Below are 23646 nucleotides of genomic sequence, written 5' to 3'. Positions count from 1 at the left end.
GATATCTAACAGGAATCTCAGCATCGTTTGGGGTTGATTCTTCCCCCCTAGAAAAATCAACAATTGACACAGATGCCATCAGCCTCCCGCAGTTGGGTATGGGCAGGTAATCCTCCGTGGTTCCCAACTGCTCTGGGTTATCTGTGTTTGAAGATAAGGTCAGAGAGCTTGGAAACATCCCAAAACTTTAACCACTCAGCACTGCCGGGTGACAACCGAACAAAACACGCAAGCAAAACAAAGAAATCAACACAGACCTAAAGCTGAAGGAGGGGAAGTGGCTCCCCCAGCTTCTGAGAGTGCTCTGTACCTGCACTGGAAACCACAGCATCGTGTTCACACAGCACAACACTGTACTAGAAAGCAAAAGGGATTTTCCAGGTTAAAACCCCTGTTCCATGAGGGTAGATCATAGAAAGGCTTAGGTTGGAAGGGACCTTAAAGATCAGTGAGCCCCAACCCTGCCATGGGCTGGCTGCTCCCCACCAGTCGGGCTGCCCAGGGCTCCATCTGTGACCTTGGGCAACTCCAGGGATGGGGCACCCGCATCTTCTGTGAGCATGGATAAAGGTGTAGATGCCCCAGCCTTATCTGTCCTTCCCCAGACAAGCAACACTATTCTCTATACATCTTTTCTTTCACCGGTGACCAGGGATTTCCCCTTACCCTGCTGCACCAATGATTTAATGTTTCTCTTCCCTCCCTCTCACGCGGTGACTTGGGATTTTCCCCTCCTCTCCTGGACACCCAGGGCCCAGACCCTGTGCCCACCACAAGATCCTGCTACCCCTCCAGCAACCTCTCCCACACCCAGCTATCAGCTTCTTCAGGCAGCCATTTCCCTTGGAAAAACGTGGCCCTGCAGCTTTCAGTGTTTTATGAAATTGGCTTTGGTTTCCTGGGGAAAGAATGCATTTATTTGTCCAGGGTTTCCTATCAGACAACCCTTCTATTGTAGTCCACCTTCCTGTATTTTTTTCCCTCTCTGATACGCTTGCAGCGGGCCCTGTACTGTTTCCAAAGAAGGATCATGTCCGTGGCTCTCTCCAACCCAGTCACGCAGATGGAGTTGCCTGGTGTCCAGGGGAAACCCAGGACAGCACTGCTGCTCATGTGCTGCCCACTGGGCTGTTTGCTCCATGCCCCGAGGGATGCACTCACTCTGTGCCAAACAGAAGGAGCCTGGGTTCACCTGCAGCCCAGCACAGGGTTAAATCCACACATCAGTTGGGTGAGCTCCGCACAGAGCCAGTTGAAGCTGCAGCCCGGCAGACTGTGGGGTAGGCTGCCTGCCCAAAGGAGTCACAGTCTAATTATTTTCTCTCCCTGCATCTCAAAGTCACCTTCCTTTTAGCTGGCAGGCAAGTGCCGGCTGCAGCCCTGCGCACATCACGGAGCACAGATGTGTCCTCTGTCCCACAGCTTCCCGTTGGAGCGCGACGGGATGGCAATGACGCTTGTGTCACACTGCCATGCTCCAAGCTAACAGTGAGGGATCGCATCCTCGCATCCTCAGAGTGGCAATCAAGGGCAGAGCAGGTCACAGAATCGTAAAATCATGGTACTGTAGAACCATGGAATCACATAGAATGGTTGGATTCAAAGGGACCTCAAAGCCCACCCAGTCCCAGCCCCTGCCACGGGCTGGTTGCTCCCCACCAGATCAGCCCCATTCAGCTGAGGGTCCTCTCTGTGTTGAATCCCTCTTTCTGAAATGAAGAGAATGTGCAAAAGAAAATGTCTGTGCCCCTTTCCTCTTGTAAGGACCTTCCTTTGCCACCTTGCTCTGTGTTGCAGGGCTGATTGTGTGACAAGGATGCTGGGTACAAAAGGCACCCGTGGACACGGAGGTAATAAGGAATTGTGATGGGGTGAGGCGGCCAGAGAAAGTTCCTTTTAATTAATGCCTGGAATGGATTCTCTGGCCATGCACGTGGGTGCCCTAAACCTCCTCTTTGACCCACCACAACAGTGCAGCTCCCACTATCCACTCCATAGGTGGGGCCAGCCTGTCACCAATTCATTAAGTAACGAGGATTCTCTCCACACCGGCACCTCATTACACAGGTAAATAATCACTTTTTAGCTGTAGGTAAGCCCTGAGTGTGGCTAGCATCCTGTATCTTACAGCCTTGGTGCTGTCTGCCCCTTTCTCACTTCTCAGTTAAGTCACCACAGGTTTCTAAAAATGAGGCTCACAAAACCTATTTACAAACCACTACGTAAGGCCTTGCTGCCCACCACAGCGCTGACTGTTTAGCCACAGACTGATGCTTCCCATCCAGTTATCACTGGCTTAACCCTCCTCTCACAACCACCATTGAAAAATCTTCAGCAACTTCTACTAAAAATGCAAAGGAGGAGAAGAAAAAAAAAATCAGAAGCATCTGAAACCCATTTGTGCTTTATTACTTCTTTTTTGAGCTGTAAAACCTTGTCTGGGTGGAAAAGAAACCAACAACAAAATCAATCTCAATTCTTGCAAATTCAAACTCAAACCAATGTAGCTTTTCCCCCAAAAGAAGAGACATCTCTTTTATGTCAAATGCACCTTCTTAGCAGCAGGCTGCCAGCTAGCATGGGATCACACACAGCCCTGTGCATGTACGTACATGCCACAGGAATTCTCTTGATAAAGCATTCAGTGAGCCCTGTACTTTCTTGCAGTTTGGATTGTGATGAGCTGGAGCTTCCCAGCACAGTGTTTCATCAGATCCTCCCTGGCCAGTTCTACAGCTGGCTGCCACTCACCAGTATGAGGAAAGCTGAAAGCCGCCTGGCCCTTCCAAGCCAGAAGTCTGAGCTTGACAGCAAGATGAGCCCACTGTGAAACAACAGCAGCTCAATCTGAGTGGTTTTCATGCAAAAAATGTTCATCGTTTCCAGCATCAAAGAAAAGGTTGCCTTTTTTGTTCCTGTGAAGTTCACGCCTTCCCTATGATGAGCCCAGCATACAGCTACCTCATGCTGCGCTGCACCCAACCTGTGGTTTCTCTGGTATGGGGATGGCCGGAGCAGCAGGCAGCTGTCTTTCCTCACCCCACAGCCCCATAAACCAGTCCGACATGTGTCCTCACCCCTCACTCGTGAGTAAGCGTGCTGCGATTGCAAAAGCCACTCACCTGGTTCCCATGCTGAGGAGGCATCTGTGCTAATGGGTTTTCCACAAGCAAAGCAAGCATCGCCTTGGCTAGGGAGGCTGGGCTGCAGCTATGTGAGGGAAGTGCAGGTAGGGACAACGCCCTTCAGTCAGTGGGGAGAGGATACGGGGGTTAGCATCCTGAGCACGGAGCTGTGCGGGGTCTGGAGCAAGTGTGATGGGGAGCAGCTGAGGGGACGGCATGGGGGAGCCCAGGGGAGACCTCGCTGCTCTACAGCTCCTAAATGGAGGCTGTGCTGAGCTGGGTCAGCCTCTGCTCCTGGTAACAGCGATGGGATGACAGGTGATGGCATCAAGCTGTGCCAGGGGAGGCTCAGGTTGGGTGTGAGGAACGTTTCTCTTCCACAAGAGCAGCGATACAGTGGCACAGGCTGCCCACCGAGGTGCTGGGGTCATTGGAGGTGTTACAGAGCCGTGGAAATGAGGCACCGAGCGACACAAACAGTGAGCACTGCGGAGTTGGTAGCTGGGCTAGCCCAGCCCAGCCGGTGCCCGCACTGAGGGGAGGCGCTCACTCACAGTCCCGCCGCCATGGCGGGACGGGGCGGGCAGTGGGGAGCGGGCGGTCGCGCATGCGCGCAGGGCGGAGCGCTGGGCAGCCGGGGCGACTCGGCGGCGTCGGCGCCATCATGTCGATGGAGGACCCGTTCTTCGTGGTGAAGGGGTGAGGGATGGGTTTGGGTTTGTGAGAGGAAAGGTGAGGGCTGGGGCGGCGGAAGGGTCTGTGAGGGGGGAGGGAGAGGAGAGATTAGGGATGCGAGGTGGGGGGGGGGGAAGCGGCTGTGAGGAGGAGGATGAGTGCTGGGATAATAGGGAGGCCTTGAGGGGGAGGGAATGGGATGGGAAGGGGATGTGAGGAGGGGGGGTGAGGGTGAGGGCTGGGGGGTCTGTGGGGAGAAGAGTGAGGGGAGGGGAGTTCTGAGGAGAAAAGTGAAGTTGGGGGCGTGAGGGGATGGGGGAGGGTTGGGGCTGGGGGAGGGACTGAGGGATCAACAGGGATCTTGGGGGGGACTGAGGGATCAGCAGGGATCCGGAGGGGGCTGGGGGGTAAGCAGGGATCTGGGGGATCAGCAGGGATCTGGGGGTAAGCAGGGATCTGGAAGGGGGCTGAGGGGTCAGCAGAGATCTGAGGAATCAAAAAGGGTCTGGGGAGGGCTGAGGGGTCAGCAGGGATCTGGGAGAGAAGTCTTTGAAGGCCCAGCAGGGATCTGGGGGTCTGTGAGAAGCCATTAGGAATCTTGAAAGTTCTGCGAGGGTCCATGCCCTGCTTTTATTCCCAAAGCCATTCCCACTCCCCCTGCGAGGTGTGTGCCGGAGATGTGCCCACACAAAGCCAATGTTCAGAGGGGCTCTGAGCAGCAGAAGGCCCTGCTGGAAGCTCTGCAGGGATGCTGTGAGCTGGAGATGTGCTTGCTGCAGGTGCAGCACCTGGGATGTTGGCATGGCTGCCCAGCTTGGGGGCAGCGTGCCCAGCTGTCCTTATCATCGATCAGCGGCACGTGGGATGTGAGGTTGCAAATGTCACTGTGCAATGGGCAGAGCGTGGCTGAATGCAAGCCACTCCTCATTGAGGGCATTCCCAGAGCACCAGAGCCTGGTCACCATGCTGAGGGAGAGGATCAGGCACCAGGCTTAGGAAGAAACCTATGTGGATAGTGGCACTGAGGAAAGCCTGGACAAAGGCAAACACAAAACAAAGGCAGTTGAGGTCAGAGGAAAGGGAAACTGTAATTAATAGGGGGAAAGAAGATAGGCTTCCAAAATTCAGCACGGAGCCACTTTCAACTCCTGCTGTTGCTGTCCTGCTCCACGTGGCAGTGGCACAGTGCTCAGGAAGGGCGGTGGGAAGAGCCAGGTGAGCACAGGAGGTGTGGGAAAGGCTGCAGGGCAGCCAGCAGAAGGGGATCGCTGCCAGGCTAAGCCAGTGCTGGGGAGAACAAATGCTAATTGCTGTGGGTGGGGAGCAAACAGCCAGTCAGACTTTCCAGAGAGATTCCCACGCCACAAGGGGAAGGGGCTGGAAGGGGAGAGATATGTTGTGCTTTTCCTGGTGTTAATTATTAGCCAGCAGATTAATGTGGAAGGAGTTGAGCCACATGGCATTCAGTTTGCTTTCCTTGCATTTGTAAGTCCTCCTGCTAGGATGTCCAGCTTTGAATTCCTGCTGGTAGGTGCTTTTCCAAGTATATACAGGTGAAAAAAACAGAGCTTTTGCTTGCATGCAGCAAGAGAACGGAGCACAGCTGCTGAACTTAGGGCTCTAGACATGACAGATATAGAGCAATAGACATGGCTGCTGTCTTGTGCAGACATGGTTCATCCCTTCTGGGCTTTCCCAACAGATAAACAGTTTTCCTTTGCTGGAGATAAATCCCTGCATCTTACGTGAATCCTGACTTTCTGCTGGCTGTCACACCAGCAAAACATCATCTGCATCTTTCATCCTGGCTCCTCCTGGACCTTGGTGATTTGTTCCCAGGCCAGGGCTGCAGTGTCTGTAGGTACAGAGAATTGCTACCTGCTGCTTGCCCCTAATCACAAATGCAGCATTCAGTGCTGTCAGCAAAGCCTGTGTTCCCATGTTGTGAATGCACTCGTCTCCAAAAAGCTTAGAGCAGCAGAAAAGACTTCTGTCCCATAAGCCAGTGTAGTATAGCTGTGTAGTTTTTTAACGCTAACTTAAAATAAACAATGCTGCACTCAACAATTTGCCTAACTATTGCAGGGACGGTTCCTGTAAATGTTGTTTGTCCTTGGGGTATCTTGCTCAGGTAGTCTTTAGAGGAATGCAGAACATTAATTGCCATGAGGGCAGCCTTGTCCAGCCGCTCACGCTGCCCTGTCTCGCCTTCGTGTCACTCAGCAGAAACTACTCCTGCTGAAACTGGTCTTTTTGTTAGTTGTGGTAGCTGGCCTGTAAGTTGTTTCTTGTCACTTTGTGCTTCAACAGGAGAGGAGACTGGGTTGTCCAGTGGGTATGGCGAATCCTTATTGCACAAAATAAACTAGAAGTGGTTGAAGGATGGGCTCTTGCAGGGAGGCTGCAGTTCCAAGCTCTTCTGAGCATGGCGTGTCCCAGCACGACTGCTGCAGAACAGCTGATGCAGTCCCTTCACTTCTCTTTCTTCACCCCAACTCCAGGGAAGTGCAGAAAGCTGTGAACACTGCCCAGGGGCTCTTCCAGAGGTGGACAGAGCTCTTGCAGGATCCCTCCATTGCCACAAGAGAAGAAATCGACTGGACCACAAATGAGCTCAGGAACAATCTGCGGAGCATTGAGTGGGACCTGGAAGACTTGGATGAAACAATTAATATCCTTTCTGGAGTTCTTTGGAGGTTGGGGCATGCAGTTCCTAAGCTGTAAGAAATAGCTACGTAGCAGCTCTTGCTGGTAGCTAATTTTTTGCAGGAACCAGGACTACCAGGGATTGAATTTTGCATTTACTTCAGCTTTTCTCAAACAGCAAATGAGTTCAGCAAGAGAATTTCCCTTCTGTATTCCCTTTGACAAGGTATATTATAAGATGCTTTGTGCTTAGAAGCTCATTGTGTTATATGAATTTGGATTTCTGTGTAGTCACTCATACTCAGGCTGGCTTCCAAAATTATTCCTTTTCCCTCGTGTTCAGCTGAAAGCACTGCACAGCATTGGAGAACTGAGGAAAAAAAAAAAAAAAGCAGGAGAGAAACCTCACTCTGGTGCATGTACTGTGTTGAATGTTGCTGCCACGCTTTCCTTCCTCCAGCATCTAACGTTTTGCTAATCAAATTATAGAAAAAAGTGCAGCACAGTGGAAAAGTGCCTCTTCACGGGCTCCCATCGGGGTGGTTTGTCTGTCTGTGTGCACTGAACACCATTCTCAGACTCCTTGACTCCTCCCCTATGCATCGTTGAGGCAAACCCTCGGAAGTTCAACCTGGATGCCACGGAGCTGGGTATCAGAAAATCCTTCATCACGAGCACGCGGCAGGTGGTCAGGGTAAGGAGCAAGGGCTGGGATAGGGAAAGAGAAGGCAGCTTGAGCGGTTCAAAAAAGGCAATGGGGTGACTAGGTCAGTGCTGAACTGGAGAGCAGAGAGTAAGTCTGCTACCTGCTTGCCCTCAGGCTGCCTTCTCATCCCCACTTCACATGTTCCAATGTCAGGAGGACTGCCTGCCTGGGGTCAGGTGCAGGGGCCATGTTTCCTAGCATGCTTCTCTTGTACTGATGAATCTAGAAGCCTGTACAAAGTGGGTAGGAAGACTAAAAGACCATTCTGCTATGCAAGTCTCCTTTCAGAGTTAAAGGAAATTTTGCCTATTCGGTGCTTGCATCTCTGGTTGACAGAAACAGAGTCCACTTCGAACACTGACATCTCTTTGTAGTCTGGTGTTATTTATGTGGCTTCCCCCTGCTACAAAGCAGTCAAAACAGCCATTAGTTTTATTTTTAACTCCAGGAAGATTTTGTAGTTTAAACTCATACTCTTAAATATCAGTACTTCAGAGAGAGGCGGGCCTGGCAAAGCTCTGCCTGTTGGGCCGCAGCTTCAAACAGCTCAGTGCTACAGGCAGTGGTAAAGTGAAGTTCAGTAGCACCTGCAAGACCAGCAGCATTTAATCACAGAATCACAGAAACACTAAGGTTGGAAAAGACCTACAAGATCATCCAGTCCCACCATCCACCTATCATCAATAGTTCTCACTAAACCGTATCCCTCAACACAGATCCAGACATTCCTTGAACACCTGCAGGCATGGTGACTCTACCACCTCCCTGGGCAGCCCATTCCAGTGCCTGACCACTCTTGCAGAACAGTTAGTAGTATTTCCTAATGTCCAGCCTAAATCTCCCCTGGTGCAGCTTGAAGCCATTCCCTCTAGTCCTATCACCAGTTACAGAGAGAAGAGGTTGACTCCCAGCTCACTACAGCCTCCCTTCAGGTAGTTATAGAGAGCAGTAAGGTCTCCCCTGAGCCTCCTTATTCACATAGCTGTTAGGGAGGATTCAGAAGCAGGAGGAGTGTTTTAACAGCTCGCTGGTAATAAGTAGAGAAGAAAAAATCTTTCTGAAATCTTCACTGCCTGCCAACACACTGGTTAGGAAGTTTTCTCCCTATTAATAGTACACTCAGTGCAGCTTAGTTTCTGCTTTCCCTCGTGGCTCTGATGTTCCTCCTTGACAAGCTGCATTGCTGTGGCTAGCAACAAGCTTGTTATTCTACCTGCAGTCCTGCAGTCCAGAGACAGTTCTTAAGGGTCTCTGCCTGGGAACTGATCCCGAAGCCACACCAGCCCCAGCAGCAGACATGGTGCTTGCTGCCTTGTCCTCAGTGTAGTCAGCTTTGGAAACAAACAGGATCAGGCAAGCCTGCTTTCTAGGTCCTCTTTTCCTGATTGAAAGCTGCTGCCTGATGGGTTTTGGAGCAGTGTGTCTCAGTGGTAAATGAAATTCTTTACTGGTGGCGTGCGGTTAATTGACTTATGTTTTCCATGGGGATAGAAAGCAGTTTGTGCATTAGAAGTAACCAGGTGGGATCTGTTGCTTAAATGATACATCTCTGAGCAGTAAAACATACCTGTGTGTCTTCAGGTGACATCAGAACTCTGCTGGTGGGTAAGGTCAGTCAGCTCCTGCTGGATCATGCTGGCTTCTTGCTCATCTGCAGTATAGAAACTAAACTGGTTTGCACTGGGAGTAGGAGCCTCCAGGGTCTAACTGTCTTCTGTAGGAAGGCAAAATGTAACGAGTAACAGAGAAAACACAGAGACAGTCAGAAAGGAGGGCCATAGGACAGGAAATCTATCTTGTCCTTTGCAAGATTAAATCAGGTACAACTGGGAATAAAGTGCAAGCTACGGGTTCCCGAGACCTTCAAGAACATAACTTCTTTACAGTCTGTCAGTGGGAACATTAATCTAGTATTATACAAATCAAAGTGTTTCTGGCAGTCGAATCTAGCTGTAGATATCCTTCTTCATCGCAGAGGAGTTGGACTAAATGACCTTTAAAGGTCCCTTCCAACCCAGATGATTATTTGATTCTATAAAAATGAGTAGTAAATAAGGAATATTTTCAAAATATTCCATTGCTGTTGGTTCTACTATTAGTAAAGCAATGAACTGCAGTGGAGATTTTAACAGCATTTTTTCAGACTCTTCAAAACTGTGTTTTCAAAGAAAATTTCCCTTCCCTCACTCACCACAAAGAAATCTTTCTGGGTATAGACAGCTTGGTAGCAAACTGAAGCTGAAAGTCGCCTCAAATCCAATGCTTACGTACTTCTTCTTTCTTTGAACAAACAGGAAATGAAGGATCAGATGTCAAACTCCTCCATGCAAGCACTGGCTGAAAGAAAAAACAGGCAGGTGAGAATCAGAATGGGCAAGCTAAGTGAATGCAGTGGTTATTTGGCACTTTAAAGAGCTAGAAGGATTTATCAGCTCTAACAGCTGTTTTGAGACGTGTGTTAGGTGAAGCTTTCCTATCACTTAGTCTGGAGACCCACACCATGAAGTAGAGCATATAGCATGGTTAAAGCTCCTTTAAAGCTGTAAGTACCATATATATCCCACTTTGTAGCACATCACCTTACAAACATTTGTTCTGGGAAGGGGCTTGCATGCTGCAGCAAAGCTGTGTGTTTGAGCCACGTCTGTCTCACTGATCTGAGAGCATTGGTTTTGTCAGGCTTGTTGCTGTCACCCTCTTTCAAACCTGTCTCTCAAAGCAGTAAGTCACCACTCACCATCTGTCTCCATCTTCAGAAGTGCTTGTGTACAGCCATCAGCATTGCATCACCCTGCAGAAGGGGGAATCTCCCTCCATCTCAGGAGGAACAGTCAAAATCCAATTCCATAAATGTAACCCCGTGCTCTGCTGTATTTAGGAGCCAGGACTCCACATCCCTTCACAAATAGCTGCTTCACATGATAATTAACCTTGTAAGAAGATGGAAGAAGCTCAAGCAGTCTCAGGTTGTCTGCACTTGTAATGTAAGGAATAGAAATAGATGCTTCTCCCTGGCTGGTGAGACTGTAAGGAGATCTTTGAGCTGACTTCCAGAGCTGCCTCTGTCAGCGTTGGCGTGCCGTATCTGGCTGCATCAGTCTTTGTCACTTGTGGCAAAAATGATAAACTGCAAGAAGATACTGAGAAGGACAGAGCTGGTTTGTCAGCCCGTTACAGGCTTAACTGATGTGCTTCGCAAAAACTTGGAGAAGCAAAGTCCCTTACTGCCTTCCCCAAACAAGCCTGTAGCTGTCTCTAAGTTTTGCTGCTTTACTTAAAACTGCTAACTGCAGGAGACCATATGGCCCAGCTCATGCAGTGACATCTGGTCAGGAAAACTCATTTCCCCTTGCCATCTTCCTTCCCCAGCCCCTCGCCTTCCCTCAAGTCCGCAGAGTCTCAGCTGGGCTGGGCTACAGCAGCTTCTCCAGCACGTCTCTGTGGCTGAGAGGCCTGCTTTTGGCTGGTGGTGACCTGATCCTCATGGGCTGAGGCTGGCAAACACAGACTTCCCTCCGGAAGCTGCATCAGAGCTTCCTTCCAGGGACCAGATGTCCTCAGCTGGAAAGCCACTTCTCTGCTGGATTTGCACTAGCTTCTGTGTTGAGGTTGTAGAGCAGGTAGAGAGTGTAATCTTGCAACCTGAATCAGAGAGCGTAACTCCTGCCTACAGCACTGCTGTGTTTATATTACACTGTTTTACTGTCAGTTCATCTGGTTAAGTACTTTATCCAGACCTTCAGGCCTGGTCATTAGCAGCATGGTGTTCAGTTCCATCTATATATCTGTTAACACAGTGTATCTGGATATTTCCCAGCTCACACATCCTCCTAGCACACTGCTGCATCTTGAACAGACCTTTACCAGTCCTCTGGGCAGTGCGGGCCTCCTGCTCGCGCTGTCTGTCAGTCGTGCTCCAGCTCTCCTGTTAGTGGAGCAGCATTTCTGCAATAATCATGCTGCAGATATTTCCCATGCTGGTATTTGGCATTGCACTGTTTTAGTTTGTGCCAGCACTCTGGCTGAATACCAGTAGAGCGGCAGGAAAAGGATGCTGTAGGCATGTGCACAGGAGTGTTGCCTTGCCTTCCTTGCCTGAGACCAGCTGTGAGCAGACATAGAGGTGTTGCTGCTAAGGGACTTCTGCATCTGTTTAGGCACTCCTGGGTGAAAGCAGCAGTCAGAATTGGAGCTCTGGACCTGACAAATACAGCCGTCTGGACCGGGAGCTGCAATTAGCAAATTCACACTTCATTGAGGAGCAGCAAGCTCAACAACAGGTAAGGCAGCTGGCATAAGGCAGACCGAATAACTTTGCTTGCCAAATGGGCGTTGGGGGGATGGGGTTCAGACTTCAGGAGCCAGAAAAACTCCAGCCCTGGCTGGCTTGGATCCAGAAGCCTGACAGCCTGATAGCTTGAAGCACACCTGTTCATATGTTCCATGTACAGCACAGCTTTGGATGCTTGGTGCAGTTTTTAACCATTGAGGCTTGACTTCCACTTACGTACAGAAGAACAAAGTCTAGAAGCAGCAGCATGCTGAGTTTTAGTATTACAAGAACTGCTGAAATCCTTGGAAGAGTAGAAATGTTGCAAGCTGAAGAGCGTTCATTTATCTTTCTGAACTTTCCCTCGTTAAAAAATAAGCTGGTGTTTGCTGCTGTTTGTGTGCATCCCCATCAGAACAGACAGGGAGCAGGAGCACGTGCCTGCTTCCTTTTCCTGTCCTTGTCAACATGAGATTCGTGAGAAAGCCTGCGTGAGGGCTTTGCAAGGAGCCCTGGCGAGGTGCTGCCCTGGAGCAGCGCCCGAGCAGCGCAGATCCGCCTCCAGCAGCCCACCCAGACACAGGCCTGTAAATAGGCCGCATCTCCAGGCCACAAGCTCTGCTGAAGCTTCTGATACACGATGCCAGCCAGCTTTCAGATGAGTTTTACCTAGTGACTCTAGGAAGATAAATAGATTCCAAAGTAGGTAACTGGGGTAAAGCTAATCCTTAGCATGATTGTGCCCTGAAAGTGACTTAAGCCATCAGCAGACCTATTCCTTTGGCACTTTCAGAGCCAGACGTGTTATTTTTAGCTCTAGAAGCTGCAGCAGCCTCTTATTTGTGTTAACCCCTCGTTAACTGCAGCATTTCCCATACACTACCTCAGCAAGGCTCCTGCTCCGGGCAGCAAAGCTTGAGGTTTTGCTGCCTTCAGAGACTCATCTTAGAGGTTGCAGCAGGGAAGGGGCATTGCTAAGCCGAGGCTGAATTTGGAGGCATGGTTGAGGAAACTGCAGCCAGCTGTGCCACAGGAACAGGGGACGGCTCTCCTGCTGCTGCCACTTCTCACACATTTCTTAGAAACACGGTCCTTGTTTCCTGGAACCTTAGGTCTGTTCCCAGGCACCACAGTTGATGTTGGCAGAATTGGTGAGCATCTGTCCACATGAGCAGCTGGCTGTGACCCAGCTGCAGAAGGAAGATGTATAATCACCCGTTTTTCCTTCTTTCTGGCCCCAGTTGATTGTGGAGCAGCAAGATGAGCAGTTGGAGCTGGTCTCTGGCAGCATTGGGGTGCTGAAGAACATGTCCCAGCGCATCGGCGGGGAGCTGGAGGAGCAGGCAGTGTAAGTATGTCACAGGGTGCCAAAGGCCCTGCAGGTGTGCAGCCTGCTGCAGCACAGCTGGGGGTCCTCGCTGATACCCCTGTTGCATCCTTGAATTTCCTGGTCCCTCAGGCAGCCTCTCCTAGCTCATCTGCAGCACCTTAGGCTGCCTTTGATTTCAGGCCGTGGAAAGCATTTCATATTGCTGCCTGCAAGGATCCTACCGCAGCCATGTTCCTTTCAAACCTGCACCTGGGGCAGGTTTAGCTGCCAGTTTACCTTCCCTTCTCTCTTTAAACACCTTCTCTTCTCTCGTTTTTAAACACCAGCCTTAAGGCACGCAGTAAAGCTCCTTGGCTTCTAGCAGCCAGCAGTGTGCAATGGCTGAGGGAAGGCAGTGCTGCCTATTAAGGATAGTGGGTGCTTTCCCACTCCGTGGGGTTTTGTGCTAACCCAGACAACTGTGCCCTGGGAGCTCAGAGCTCAGCTTGTCACACAGAGCTGCATTCATAGTTAAAGCTAAAAATAATCCTCACCCACACAAAGGGTTAAAGGGTAGCTCACAAAGTAGCTTGTATCCACCCATTTACATATAAATTAGATTTCTTTCCTTGTGCACGTTCTTTGGAAAGAAGTGCATGAAATTCTCACTTGTGCAGACTAACAGACACGAAGGGTTTGTGCCTAAACCCCCCTTGTTTGGCCGAGGAGAGTCTGGAGGGCTGTGAGCCCTTGTGATGTCTTTGGTGAATGGGAGGAACTCCAAAGCACCTCCTGTGTGAAGCCTGGCCACGGCAGGTTGGTGTGGTGCATCTGTTCCCAGGTCACCACATAAGCCATCAGTGCTTGCTAGCAGATAATTAAGGCAATACGGCTTTTTTCTACAACTCTTTGTTCTCCGTGCTTTTAAGAGTGTTATGTTTTAAAGTTCTGCTCACTGGAGATGGCTGGGATTGCTTTGATCCTGGATGTGCTTTGTCTGTCTTCAGGTGGGTTCTTGGCCCTGACAAAGCACAGCTACAGGAAGGCTTTCAGATCTTTTACAGTTGCTGTGTGGAGGAACTGGAGGGGTAACTTCTGTAGAGTTTAAAAAGCACCTTAAAAGCAATTGCAAATCTCAGTCCTGCTTGATACCAGAGTGGAACAAGATTTTAGCTTCAAGTGCTAGCCCTCAGCAAGAGAAGGGATTTAAAGTCCAAACTGGCACCTTGATCTACACATTCACTGCTAATCATGGATTATAAGCAAAACTTTCATCTTCAAAGGAGGAAACCCCCACTGCTCACCTTTTAGAGATAAGCAGAGCTGGGGGACCAGTCCAACAGGTGTCCCCATGACTTCTCACTTTCCACCAAAGCTGAGCTGCTGCTTCAGCAGGGTTTTTTTTTTCCCCCTTGGGTGCTTTCAGGAGACCATGCTGTGTTGCTTTTCTCATCCACTGTGTTCTGATGAGCATGCATGAGTGCAGCAAATGATGCCAAAGGCACCTATTGCTTTACTTGTTGACCACTACTGTGCTTCTGTCCCCAGGATGCTGGATGACTTCTCCCACGAGTTGGACAGCACTCACTCACGGCTCGATAACGTCATGAAGAAGCTCGCTAAAGTGTCTCACATGACGAGTGGTAGGTCCAGGGGGGTGGGCTCTGGGCCTGGAAAGGGGCAGGCACATCTGTGAATTTTAGGGACGGAGCACTATGAGCTCCCAGAGCCAAGTAGAGGGGAGGGAGCAGCTCCAGCTGCTTGAGAGGTTAAAGAGGGAGAAGGCGTCCAAACCTTGCAGCTGCTCATGCCCAGATACTGCTCTGCAGTCTGCCTTAAGCCTTTGTGTTATATACAGGCGCCTTTCTATTGATGTTGTTACTGCTGCACTGGGAAAAACCCCTTCTTAGACGATAAGGAAGGAGAGTTCTGCAGCCTCTCGTGCTGCTCGAGGTTTCCTAGGCTACCTGCCGAGCAAAACACTGCCACCTTGCGTGCCTTCTCCAGCTGCAGCAAGTCCCTGTGCCAACCTCGCCTGCCTGAGCGCTGCTGGCGCCAGCGCTGCCGACGGGAGGACAGTCGGACGTGTTTCCTGGTGGTGAGGAGAGGAGATTTCTGCGCTGGGGAGGCTGAGCCCACGAGAAAAGTCCTTATAAGGCTGTGCCTGAACGTGGTGGGCTGGCGGCCGGCCGGGTGCCGTGGGCAGAGCAAACAGGAAGCTCGTGCCTGCCGGGAAGTCCCCGCCGCTCGCTCCCCACGTTGCGGCGCTCTGCGTCGCCTCCTACGCTGCCGGTGCTCGCGTGTGGGGGGTGGGAGCAGCAGGGAGGGAGGAGGGAACCGCTCTACAGGATCAGGCTGGGCAGGGAGCTCACGGGGAATCCGTGCTGCCGCTGGCGCTGATGGGGACGGCTCTTCCCAGGGCTGGCTGCAGCGCTCAGTGAGTGGTGCCAGCAGCTCCATCCCCACACTGCACCATCTCACAGGGGCCGGATGTCTGCCGGTGCAGACGTGGCCGTGGACAGAGAGCATCTGTGCAGCCCGGTGTCGCCCACTCACAGCTTGCTGCAGACAGAGCTCATGTGGGGGAAGGCAGGCCCTGCACGAGTCATGTGGCTTTTGCGGTGCGGTCGCAGCTTGCGCTGTGTCCAGGGACAGTGGGGTTCCTGGTGCCAGGAAGTCGGAGGCGAGCTTGAATCCAGATGGGAGAGACTTTCACTGTAGGAGCAGGACGGTGTCAGACGTTGTAGAGCAGCAGTACAGGCTGGTATGGTTTTGTTCTCCGAAATGCATTCATATCTTTTCCAAAAAGCTAAGAATTTCTGCAGTGATGTGCTGAGCTCCCTAAGGCAGATCCTAGAGGCAGTGCAGAGCACAAACAGGTCAATCCACAAGCACTAACACAAAGCAGCTCTCTGCTTCTTCCTGATCACTTTTGAACCAGCTTATCAAATCTGTTTGAACTTGACTGGGGAGAAACCTCAAAATTCCACACCGCAGTCCCAAAAAGCAGCTGCATCCTGCAAGAGAAGCGCTGTCACCCCACAGGCAGTAGGGAGGAGCCTGCAGAAGGGCACGGTGCTTGTTCTGCTGGTGAGGGAGCTTTCCTTTTGAAGGGAAGCACAGTGAAAGCAGCGTGGTAAGGAAAAGCTCTCCTCCAGCTTTCCTTCTATTGAAGTAAGAGGACCGACCATTCCTTTCTCTTCCAGATCGGCGGCAGTGGTGCGCAATCATCGTCCTCTTTGTCATCTTGCTGGTGGTGCTGGTCCTGTTGATTGTCCTGTGATGGACTGAACTTCCTTGGACGCCTCCTCTCCCCTGTAGCACGGGGAAATGAAACTCTTTCCGTCCGACCACAGAGATCCCTGTCAAGAAGACCCGTGCCCGGCTCTCACCATTCTCTGAGGACCAAAGCCTGGCTCCACCAACATCTCCCCCAGCTCTGGGGAGGGCAGACAGAGGACAGGAAGCAGTTGTGGCTCCCAGATCCCGTCGGGCTGCCTCCTGCCCCACGGTGCTGCCATCTGGTCCCCAGACCCTGGAGGGGACCGAACCCTTTGCGGGTATGAGCCAGCTGCAGCAGTCCCAAGCCCTCTGTGCGGACACGGAGCAGGGAGCCTTGGCAGGGTACGGGGGGTGGAATTGTTTCACTGAGCATTACAAACTGCATCGCCAGCCTGTGGGATGCTTGCCAGCCAGAAGCATCACTGGGAGGAGCAGTGGCCTGAAACCCCGCAGCAACACGCACCCAGAGCAAGGAAGGGCAGCCCCAGCCAGCACCATGCCTTCCAGTTAGCACCAAGACCCTGCAGCATCCACATCCAGGACCCCGAGGCAGGGGGTGGCATGCTGCAGGTAGGTGAGCTGCAGGTGTGCTGTCCTGCCTTCGATGGACACGCAGGGCTGGGGCATCAGCCTGAGGCTGGTTTCACACAGCTCGTCAAGTCACCTCCTGTTACACAAGCCTCTCCGGCTCCCTGACTGATGCTTTCTTTCCCCTTGTATAACCAAGCTTCTGTTTAACAGCTGCTTCCCTTTGGCAAGTGATTTGTCAGGTCTAAAATAACTTTTTTTTTTTTTTAAGGAAAAGTTCTTTTAGTGATTTTTGATGACTGTTGGAGCCGCATTCATTCTGCGGCTGCAGGATGCATTATCAGTGGAATGGGCCTAACTGTGTACCTTAAGTGCACACAAACTTGTAAATAGGATGTCTTAATTTTCCCCAATTGCTTTTTTTTTTTTTTTTTTTTTGGGAACTTCACTTGTAAGCAACCCAGAGCCAGGAAGCTCAGAGCCAGGTCACGTTCTGTATCACTTCCCAGTGCTTTTGTTACCTTTGGGTTGTTTGGCAAGGGGATTGCCTCAGCAGTGCTGGCCAGGCACGGATAGCAAAACGCTGTGAGGAGAGCTCACCCTGGCAGTGCTACTGGGGAGAAATACAGATGGGTTTTGTGCAGTTGATTACAGGAGGAAGGGGTGATGCTTCAGGAAAGAAAAAGATTTGCAGTGAAGTCTGCTCCTGTCTTTAGGAGGGGGAAGAGCAGCAAAAGATGGGAGGCAGGCTGACTTGCACCTTCCATCTGGGTCTCAGATGGGGCTGGGGGAGGAAGCTGACTGGTGCTGACACTGCAAACCAGGCCTCCAGAACCACACTCCACAGAAAGGAAATTCGGCACCTGAAGCACTCTGTCACCCAGGACACATAGCCCTGGTGGTTTCTGGCTCTGTTTGGGTCTGCCCAGTCCCTCCTATTGAGCCCTTGCACGCACTGGTAGCACTGTGCCCCTTTTGCAGCCAGGCTTGGGATGAGGGGAGACCCAACAGCCCTGCCAGGTTGGAGCATCTCCTCTTGTAATGAACGCACACGTGCCCTTAACGCCAACCTGCACAAGTGATCTTGGCAGTTCTCTCAGTCATTGCACAACATCTTGTCTCTTTTGGTTATGCTGTAAGAAATACATACTGTCTCTTTCCGAAGGCAGGCTCTGGCAGTGTCTGCACAGTGCTCTGGGCTTCAGACCTCTCTGAGAGTGGGTTTTCAGTACGGTTGTATGTCGTCCAGGAGTGGCTCCTGATGCTCCACGCAGGAGTGCTCTGTTCGCACACTGTGCCAGGTTGCAGCCCTGCTGCCGTGCTCCGTGTCTGTCCAGGTGTCACTGCTACCCAACTGCCTTTGCTTTTTCTGTTGGTGGTGTTGCCCCTCTCTTGAATCCTAAATAAACGCATTGCTGCTGCCGGTGTGTGACGGCAGAGGAAAACACCGGTCTCTTTTGTGGTAACGGGGACAAGCTTGGGGGCTCTTTGCCTGTGTGGCACCAGAGTGCAGCAGCTCCATCCCATCAGGAGCAGACAGCACACCCCAGCCTGGGCACCAAGGCAGGAGAAGCTGAGAGACCACCACTGTGAAGGACCCGCAGCCGTCCCCAGCCCCACCTGCTCTGCTCTGCTCCACCCAGGTATCATCTCCATCCCAAGTGCCACCTGCACCACGTTCATTACCTATATATACACACAACACCACCTGTTGTCATTGCACATATACATACATATATATATATATTTACAGTTCTGTGATTTTTTTTTCTTTTTGCAGTTTGAAATAATTTAAGAGAAACCCACCAGCTCACGGGCAGAGGTTTCCAACTGAGGCAGGGAGAATCCAGGGCCGGAGAGCTGAGATGTCCCCATGCCAGGGGCAGGTCCTTGTCCCACGTTGCCTGCCAGGATGCCCTGCCGTCCCCATCCCCGCAGGGACCCGCGCATTGCACATAAGCAGGGCAGATCCAGGCCCTTTGTCTTGGTGAGGTCCTTGTTGCACTTTAGCTCCATGCAGGACTCTGGCAGCACCTGCAGACTGCTCCACTCCTCCTGGAGCCGCGCCGCTACCACCGAGCCGGGCGCTGCCTTAGCACACGCAGGGCCAGGCTGTCTGCCTGCAGCAGCAGCTCCCGGATGCGTGCCAGCCCCAGGCCCGACACAGCAGCCCCGTTGACCTGCAGGATCTCATCGCCCACCCCCAGCAGCCCCGCATACAGCTTGGCTGTGCCCGCGTCCGCCATCTCCTGCACGTAGACACCTGCAGACAGAGGTGCGGGCAACTGAGCTGCCATGTGAGCCACCAGCCCCCAGCGCACAAAACCCATATGAGTGATGGTCTTCGCTAAGGTCCCTTCCTACTTCAGCTGGTCTACCGTTCCACAGCCACAGTACCTGTGTCGGGCCGGCCGTGCCCGGAGGTGACCTGGAAGCCGAAGGAGCCGTGTGGTGGCCGTTCTATCTCCAGCAGGCTGGTGCCATCGGGGAACACCTCCACCACACGCCCCACTATGCGTGGCCGGTCGGGTGCACCGATGTCCTCCACGCTCAGCGAGTGCCGTGGCCCTGAGGCTGCCTTCCTGCGGGGAGATGCTGTGAGCCCAGCACGGCACCACCAGGCCAGGGCTAAGCGTGGCCGTGTTCCCATCCCACCTGTCCCCGTCCCCAGGCTGGGACAGCAGGTACGCATTGGCTCGGGGCGCCCTGCCCAGCAGGCTGTGCAGGCTCTGTATGGAAGCGGCTTTTTGGGGCTGGCGGAATGGTGACACCTGGAGAAGTGTGACATGGTGAGACGCGTGGCACCAAAACCTTGCGCCCTGCTACGTACACCTCAACCTCCCCAGCCTCCAGAGCCCTCACAAGCCAACAAAGCCCCATCTCCCCCTTGCTCACCAGTGCCTGCAGTGAGGGCGACCGCTTCACGCTGGGGCCATTGGGTGCAGGGCCGGGCAGCTGCTCCATGCTGTAGCAGCGGAAGCGGCCCAGGCGCTGCTTGGTGCTCTGGCTCAGGCTGCACAGGAGCCGCTTCAGCCCTGAGGATGCCGCATCCCCACTGCCCTTCCGGCTTGTTGCCCGTGCTGGCTCCCTACAGGACAATGTCCAACAGTGTTTAGCAGTAGCTTGTCCCCCAAAACATCCTCACCCTGCTCCAATGTGACTTCTATGTGACGAGGCCAAGCCTGGTGCTGAACCAATGAGGGATGCTCATAGTCCCTCACCACTCACCCAGGTGTTGCGTTCCCATCGTGCTGTGCCTCGGGCGTCCTGGTGGTCTCCCCAGGTTGTGTCCCCAGCCCATGGGGGCGGCTCCTACAGCCCTGTCCGTGGGTGTTGTTGCAGTTATTAGTGGACAAGGCACGCAGGGGGCTCCCCGGGAGCCACACAGGGCCACAGGGCCCCCGCCGCTGCCCCACACCCTTAGGTTGGGGCAAAGTGCTCCCAGCATCAGGCTCTGGACACTGGTGGCTGCTAGCAGGGACACTTGTCCTGCAAGGCACCTGGGAGCAGGCCTTTGTAGTGGTGATGATGGAGGGGGTGTGGGAAGGCCCCGCTGGCCTCGAGGAGGGGACCAGTGGCTCTCCTTTGCCCACCATCTCACCGGTGTGCCCCCCATCCTGGCTGCCAGCTGTACCCGCTGGTGGGGGACAAAGCGTCCCCGAGCCCCCGGCCACACTCATGACCTTCTCCTTTTGCGTTAGGGTGCGGGGGCTGCGGTGGCCACGAACCCGGGGCTCCCGATGCCCCCGTGGGTGGGGGCTGCGGGGCCGCGGCTCCTCGCTGTCGGTGCGGCAGCCATCGGAGGTGTCGGTGCTCTCCAGTGCCGAGTCTGCCTCATCCCCACGGGCGACGTTCCCGATATAAGTCTCCTTGATCTTCTCAGTGTGAATGCGCTGCCGGGAAGGCAGGATCCAGAGCGGGGACCCCCCAGGACCCAGCGGCCGGGCCTTGGGTTCAGGCTGGGCAGCAGCACCAGGACCCGTGCGCTCCCGTCCCCGTGCCATGGGGCTGCCTTCAGCCGGCACGGCGGCACCGAGCAGGGAGCCACAGGCCTGGCACTTGCCCCCAGCAGGGATATCACCACCACGGGATTTGGCAGGGCCATCCCCGGGGTGCCCACGGGGCTCTCCACCGCTGCGCTCCAGTGCTGAGCCCAGCACCCGGCGGTGCCGCAGCCGCTCCAGGTAGCGCACCTCAGCGTCGCGGGCCGACTCGTCCTCAAAGCGCACACGGGACGGGGAGGGTCCCCGTGGCCGCCGGGGCTCCCTGCAGCCCGACTCCCCGCTGGATGAGTCGCTCAGACTGCCGCCCGCCGGGCCCTCCACCTCTCTTGTGGTGACGCTGGGCCTCGGTGTCCCGCTGGGCTCCCTGCAGTGGGGACAGAGGACTGGCGAGCTGTGGGGACAATCCTCCACCACGGGGTGAGGAGTGTGGCTAATGAGCCCAGCAGCACTGAGTCCACATGACCCTGCGTACGGCCCCTGCGCCGCACCTCCGCTGGGGCGGTCATGCATACAAAAAGGGAGCAGGGGTCAGGACTCAGTCACAGGAGAGGAGCTGGATGTGGGGCGGGATGTGGCACGGCGCAGGGCTCACCTGGGGTGCGCGGCGGTGGGCAGCAGCAGGAGGTCGTGGCTGGCGCGCAGCGGGTTGGTGCGAGCCTTCATGCGGGCGCGCTGCAGCAGCTGCTTGGCCTGCTCATGGCGTGGGCTCAGCTCGAGCTCCTGCCCGGGAACAAAGGCCCTGCAGGAAAGGATTAGCAAAAAATAACACGGATTAAAAGTGGTTTAGCAGTGACGGGGCTGCTCTGCGGGGAGAAAGCGGGGCCTGGCTTGCAGGCACTGGGGACACCCCCGCAGGCAGCCCCAGAGATGTCGCACTGCAGTAGCAGCAATTTAAGGGGCTCGGCAACAAGCCTGGGGCCATGACCTGCACCAGGGACATCCCAGAGGCACATGAGCAAACCGAAGCAGGTGCTGCCCCAGCCCTGCAGCTTTGGGCTGTGCTCAGCCCCATTCCTCTATCCACGTGCACAGGGGTTCCCTGCCCTAGGGGGAACCCACAACCGTGCACGGCCCCCTTCCTGCACTGCCCTCCTCCCCCCGTTGGCTGCAGCCCTAATCCTCATGATTAAAATAATCAGCTCGGCAATCACTTTGGGGATCCTCACCCCAGCCTGCCCACAGCTGGAACACACCTATGCCCTGTGCCAAACTGTGGGGAGCCACTGCTACGAACCTCAATTTTGGCTTCCCCGAGGCATCCCACCTGTGCCCACCAGCACCAACTGAGCCTCAGATGCCAGAATAATGGAAAACTGATCATTGCCATGTAAGTGCTTCCACTCCAAATTGTCCCCAGACCTGCTCCACGCTGCCCCCAGCATTACTGCTGCAGCCCCTCTCTCCTGACCATCCCTCCTCATATTTTTAGCCCCTCTGCTGAGGTTTATCATTAGGCCAATGAGATTATGCATTCCTACCTCCTGTAAGCTCTTAAGCACTGGGGAGACATTTCTGTCCCACTCCTCTCTCCTGTCAGAGACACCTGGCACCAGCCCTGCTCTGTCTCCTCACGGTACCCCCGCACCCCATTTCTCTCAGACCCCTTTGTCCCCAGTTGAAGCATTTGAAGTCCTACCTGCAGCCCTCAGCATCCTGCAGTGAGACCCCTGAGTCCCAGTCGCCATCACTTGCTGGCACCTCTGGAATGGGAGAAGGGGGAAGGCATCGCTGGGAGCTCCCAGCCTCACACCAACTCCCTCTGGGGCCAATTCTCCAAAGCATGTTTCGCCATCTGAGAGCCCAGGAAACGGGCACAAGACCCCAGGGCTGTGGGGATGCAGACTGAAGAGTCATAGAGTCATAGATCTATAGAATGGCATAGGTGGGAATAGGTGGAATGGCAAAGCCCTCCCAGCCCTCCCCCACCGCAGACTGGCTGCCCAGGGCCCATCTCTATAGGAGAGGTCCCCACAGAGACCTGAAGTGACAGCAGAGGCCCAGGCACGCACCATGCATCCCCAGCACCTCGTGCAGCAGCTGCCGGTTCCTCTCCACCCTCTCAGCCAAGGACAGTGGCTCCGGGCCCTCCGTCACCTCCTTGCTAGCAGAGACCAAAGGGGGAGAGCCCCCCAGCCCCCCCCGCTCCCCCCACGATGCAGTGCCATCCAGCAGCCCATCAGTCAGGTACGTGCGGAGCTGCACCCGCTGTTCCTCAGCTCCAGCCTTCCCCTTGCGGGCACGGGCCTTCTTGGGCGAGGGCCGCTCGGCTCCACGCTTCTCCTTCAGCGCCTTCACTTTGCCCTCCAGCACGGCGTGGGGGCCCCGGAGGGGCTCTGCGGGACGGGGCCCCTCCATGTGCCCTGGGAGGAGAAAGTGCATGAGGGCAGCCTGCCTGTGGCCTATGTGGCCGTCCCCAGGTGATGCCAAGCCCTCGGAGCACAAACCCTGCATGGAAGCGTCTTCCCGACGGCACCGATAAAGCCCTCCGTGCCCCGCTCGGCCCAGCAGCCTCTCATCCCCTCCCAGGGAGCCCGCAATGTGCTGGGGACGAGAAACACCCCTCCGTCACAGTGGGCCCCCACAGAGCCAGGACAGCCACGAGGGCAGGGCTTACCCCGAGCATCGGGAGAGGGCCGGGATGGAGGGAGAAGAAAGCGGAAGAGGGGAAGGAAGCATAGGGAGGAAATTAAAAAAAAAGCAGCAAATCCCAGCCACTCCAGCCCTGCCAGAGCTCCGCCGCTTGGCTGGGCTGCTGGCTGCGGCCGGCCCTGCCTCCCGCCCGGCCTCCCCCTCCTCCTCCTCCTCCTCCACTCGCTCCATGGCAGGGCTCCCAGCCAAACCCAGCGCAGATGCTGACACCCGAGCTGGAGGCGGCCACGGGGCCACCGCGGTCACACACAGCCCAGGGGACACCGGGGACACAGCACACCTAGAGCAGTGCCAAGGCCACCCATGGGACGCCTTCTGGTTGTGCAAAGGGCCCCCACGCACCCCAAGAGCGCTCCCCCATCCCCAAGCGCCCCATGGTTCTTCTCCAGCATCTTTCACCCACAGTGCTGGAGCATCCCATGCGTATCACCCGCATTCTGGCTCTTCCTGCT

The 23646-nt window shown here is 54.2% G+C and overlaps 2 protein-coding genes across 5 annotated transcripts; one reads left to right on the top strand and one right to left on the bottom strand.

Moving 5' to 3' along the window:
• The first annotated feature begins 3743 nt into the window (after nt 1–3743).
• On the top strand, nt 3744–17986 carry STX6 (syntaxin 6). Its single transcript, XM_042873766.1, has 8 exons — nt 3744–3824; nt 6302–6471; nt 7046–7140; nt 9447–9509; nt 11310–11432; nt 12664–12770; nt 14280–14374; nt 15938–17986. Exons 1-8 carry the CDS (start codon nt 3790–3792, stop codon nt 16012–16014), a joined length of 765 nt encoding a protein of 254 aa, XP_042729700.1. The 5' UTR covers nt 3744–3789; the 3' UTR covers nt 16015–17986.
• KIAA1614 (KIAA1614 ortholog) lies at nt 17140–23271 on the bottom strand. 4 transcript variants are annotated; one of them, XR_006179398.1, is made up of 12 exons: nt 23160–23267; nt 22990–23086; nt 22555–22905; nt 22182–22245; nt 21138–21284; nt 19770–20909; nt 19437–19629; nt 19197–19312; nt 18939–19123; nt 18348–18804; nt 18162–18227; nt 17140–17940 (listed from the first exon to the last, which is right to left on the bottom strand). XR_006179398.1 is itself a non-coding variant. In XM_042873764.1 (10 exons), exons 1-10 carry the CDS (start codon nt 23166–23168, stop codon nt 18611–18613), a joined length of 2496 nt encoding a protein of 831 aa, XP_042729698.1. In that variant the 5' UTR covers nt 23169–23267; the 3' UTR covers nt 18264–18610. The 4 variants fall into 4 exon arrangements, 2 of the variants coding, with proteins under 2 accessions (XP_042729698.1, XP_042729699.1); XR_006179399.1 differs by lacking the exon at nt 18162–18227 and having other exon boundaries at nt 17140–18114; XM_042873764.1 differs by lacking the exons at nt 17140–17940; nt 18162–18227 and having other exon boundaries at nt 18264–18804.
• Nucleotides 23272–23646: the final 375 nt, after the last annotated feature.

Source organism: Lagopus leucura, unplaced genomic scaffold (genome assembly GCF_019238085.1).
Source record: "Lagopus leucura isolate 7727_CA_CO unplaced genomic scaffold, USGS_WTPT01 Super-Scaffold_100009, whole genome shotgun sequence".
In the NCBI taxonomy this organism is placed as follows: domain Eukaryota; kingdom Metazoa; phylum Chordata; class Aves; order Galliformes; family Phasianidae; genus Lagopus; species Lagopus leucura.
Note: the sequence above shows the minus strand (reverse complement) of the source record. Positions and strands in the feature narration are given on the sequence as shown.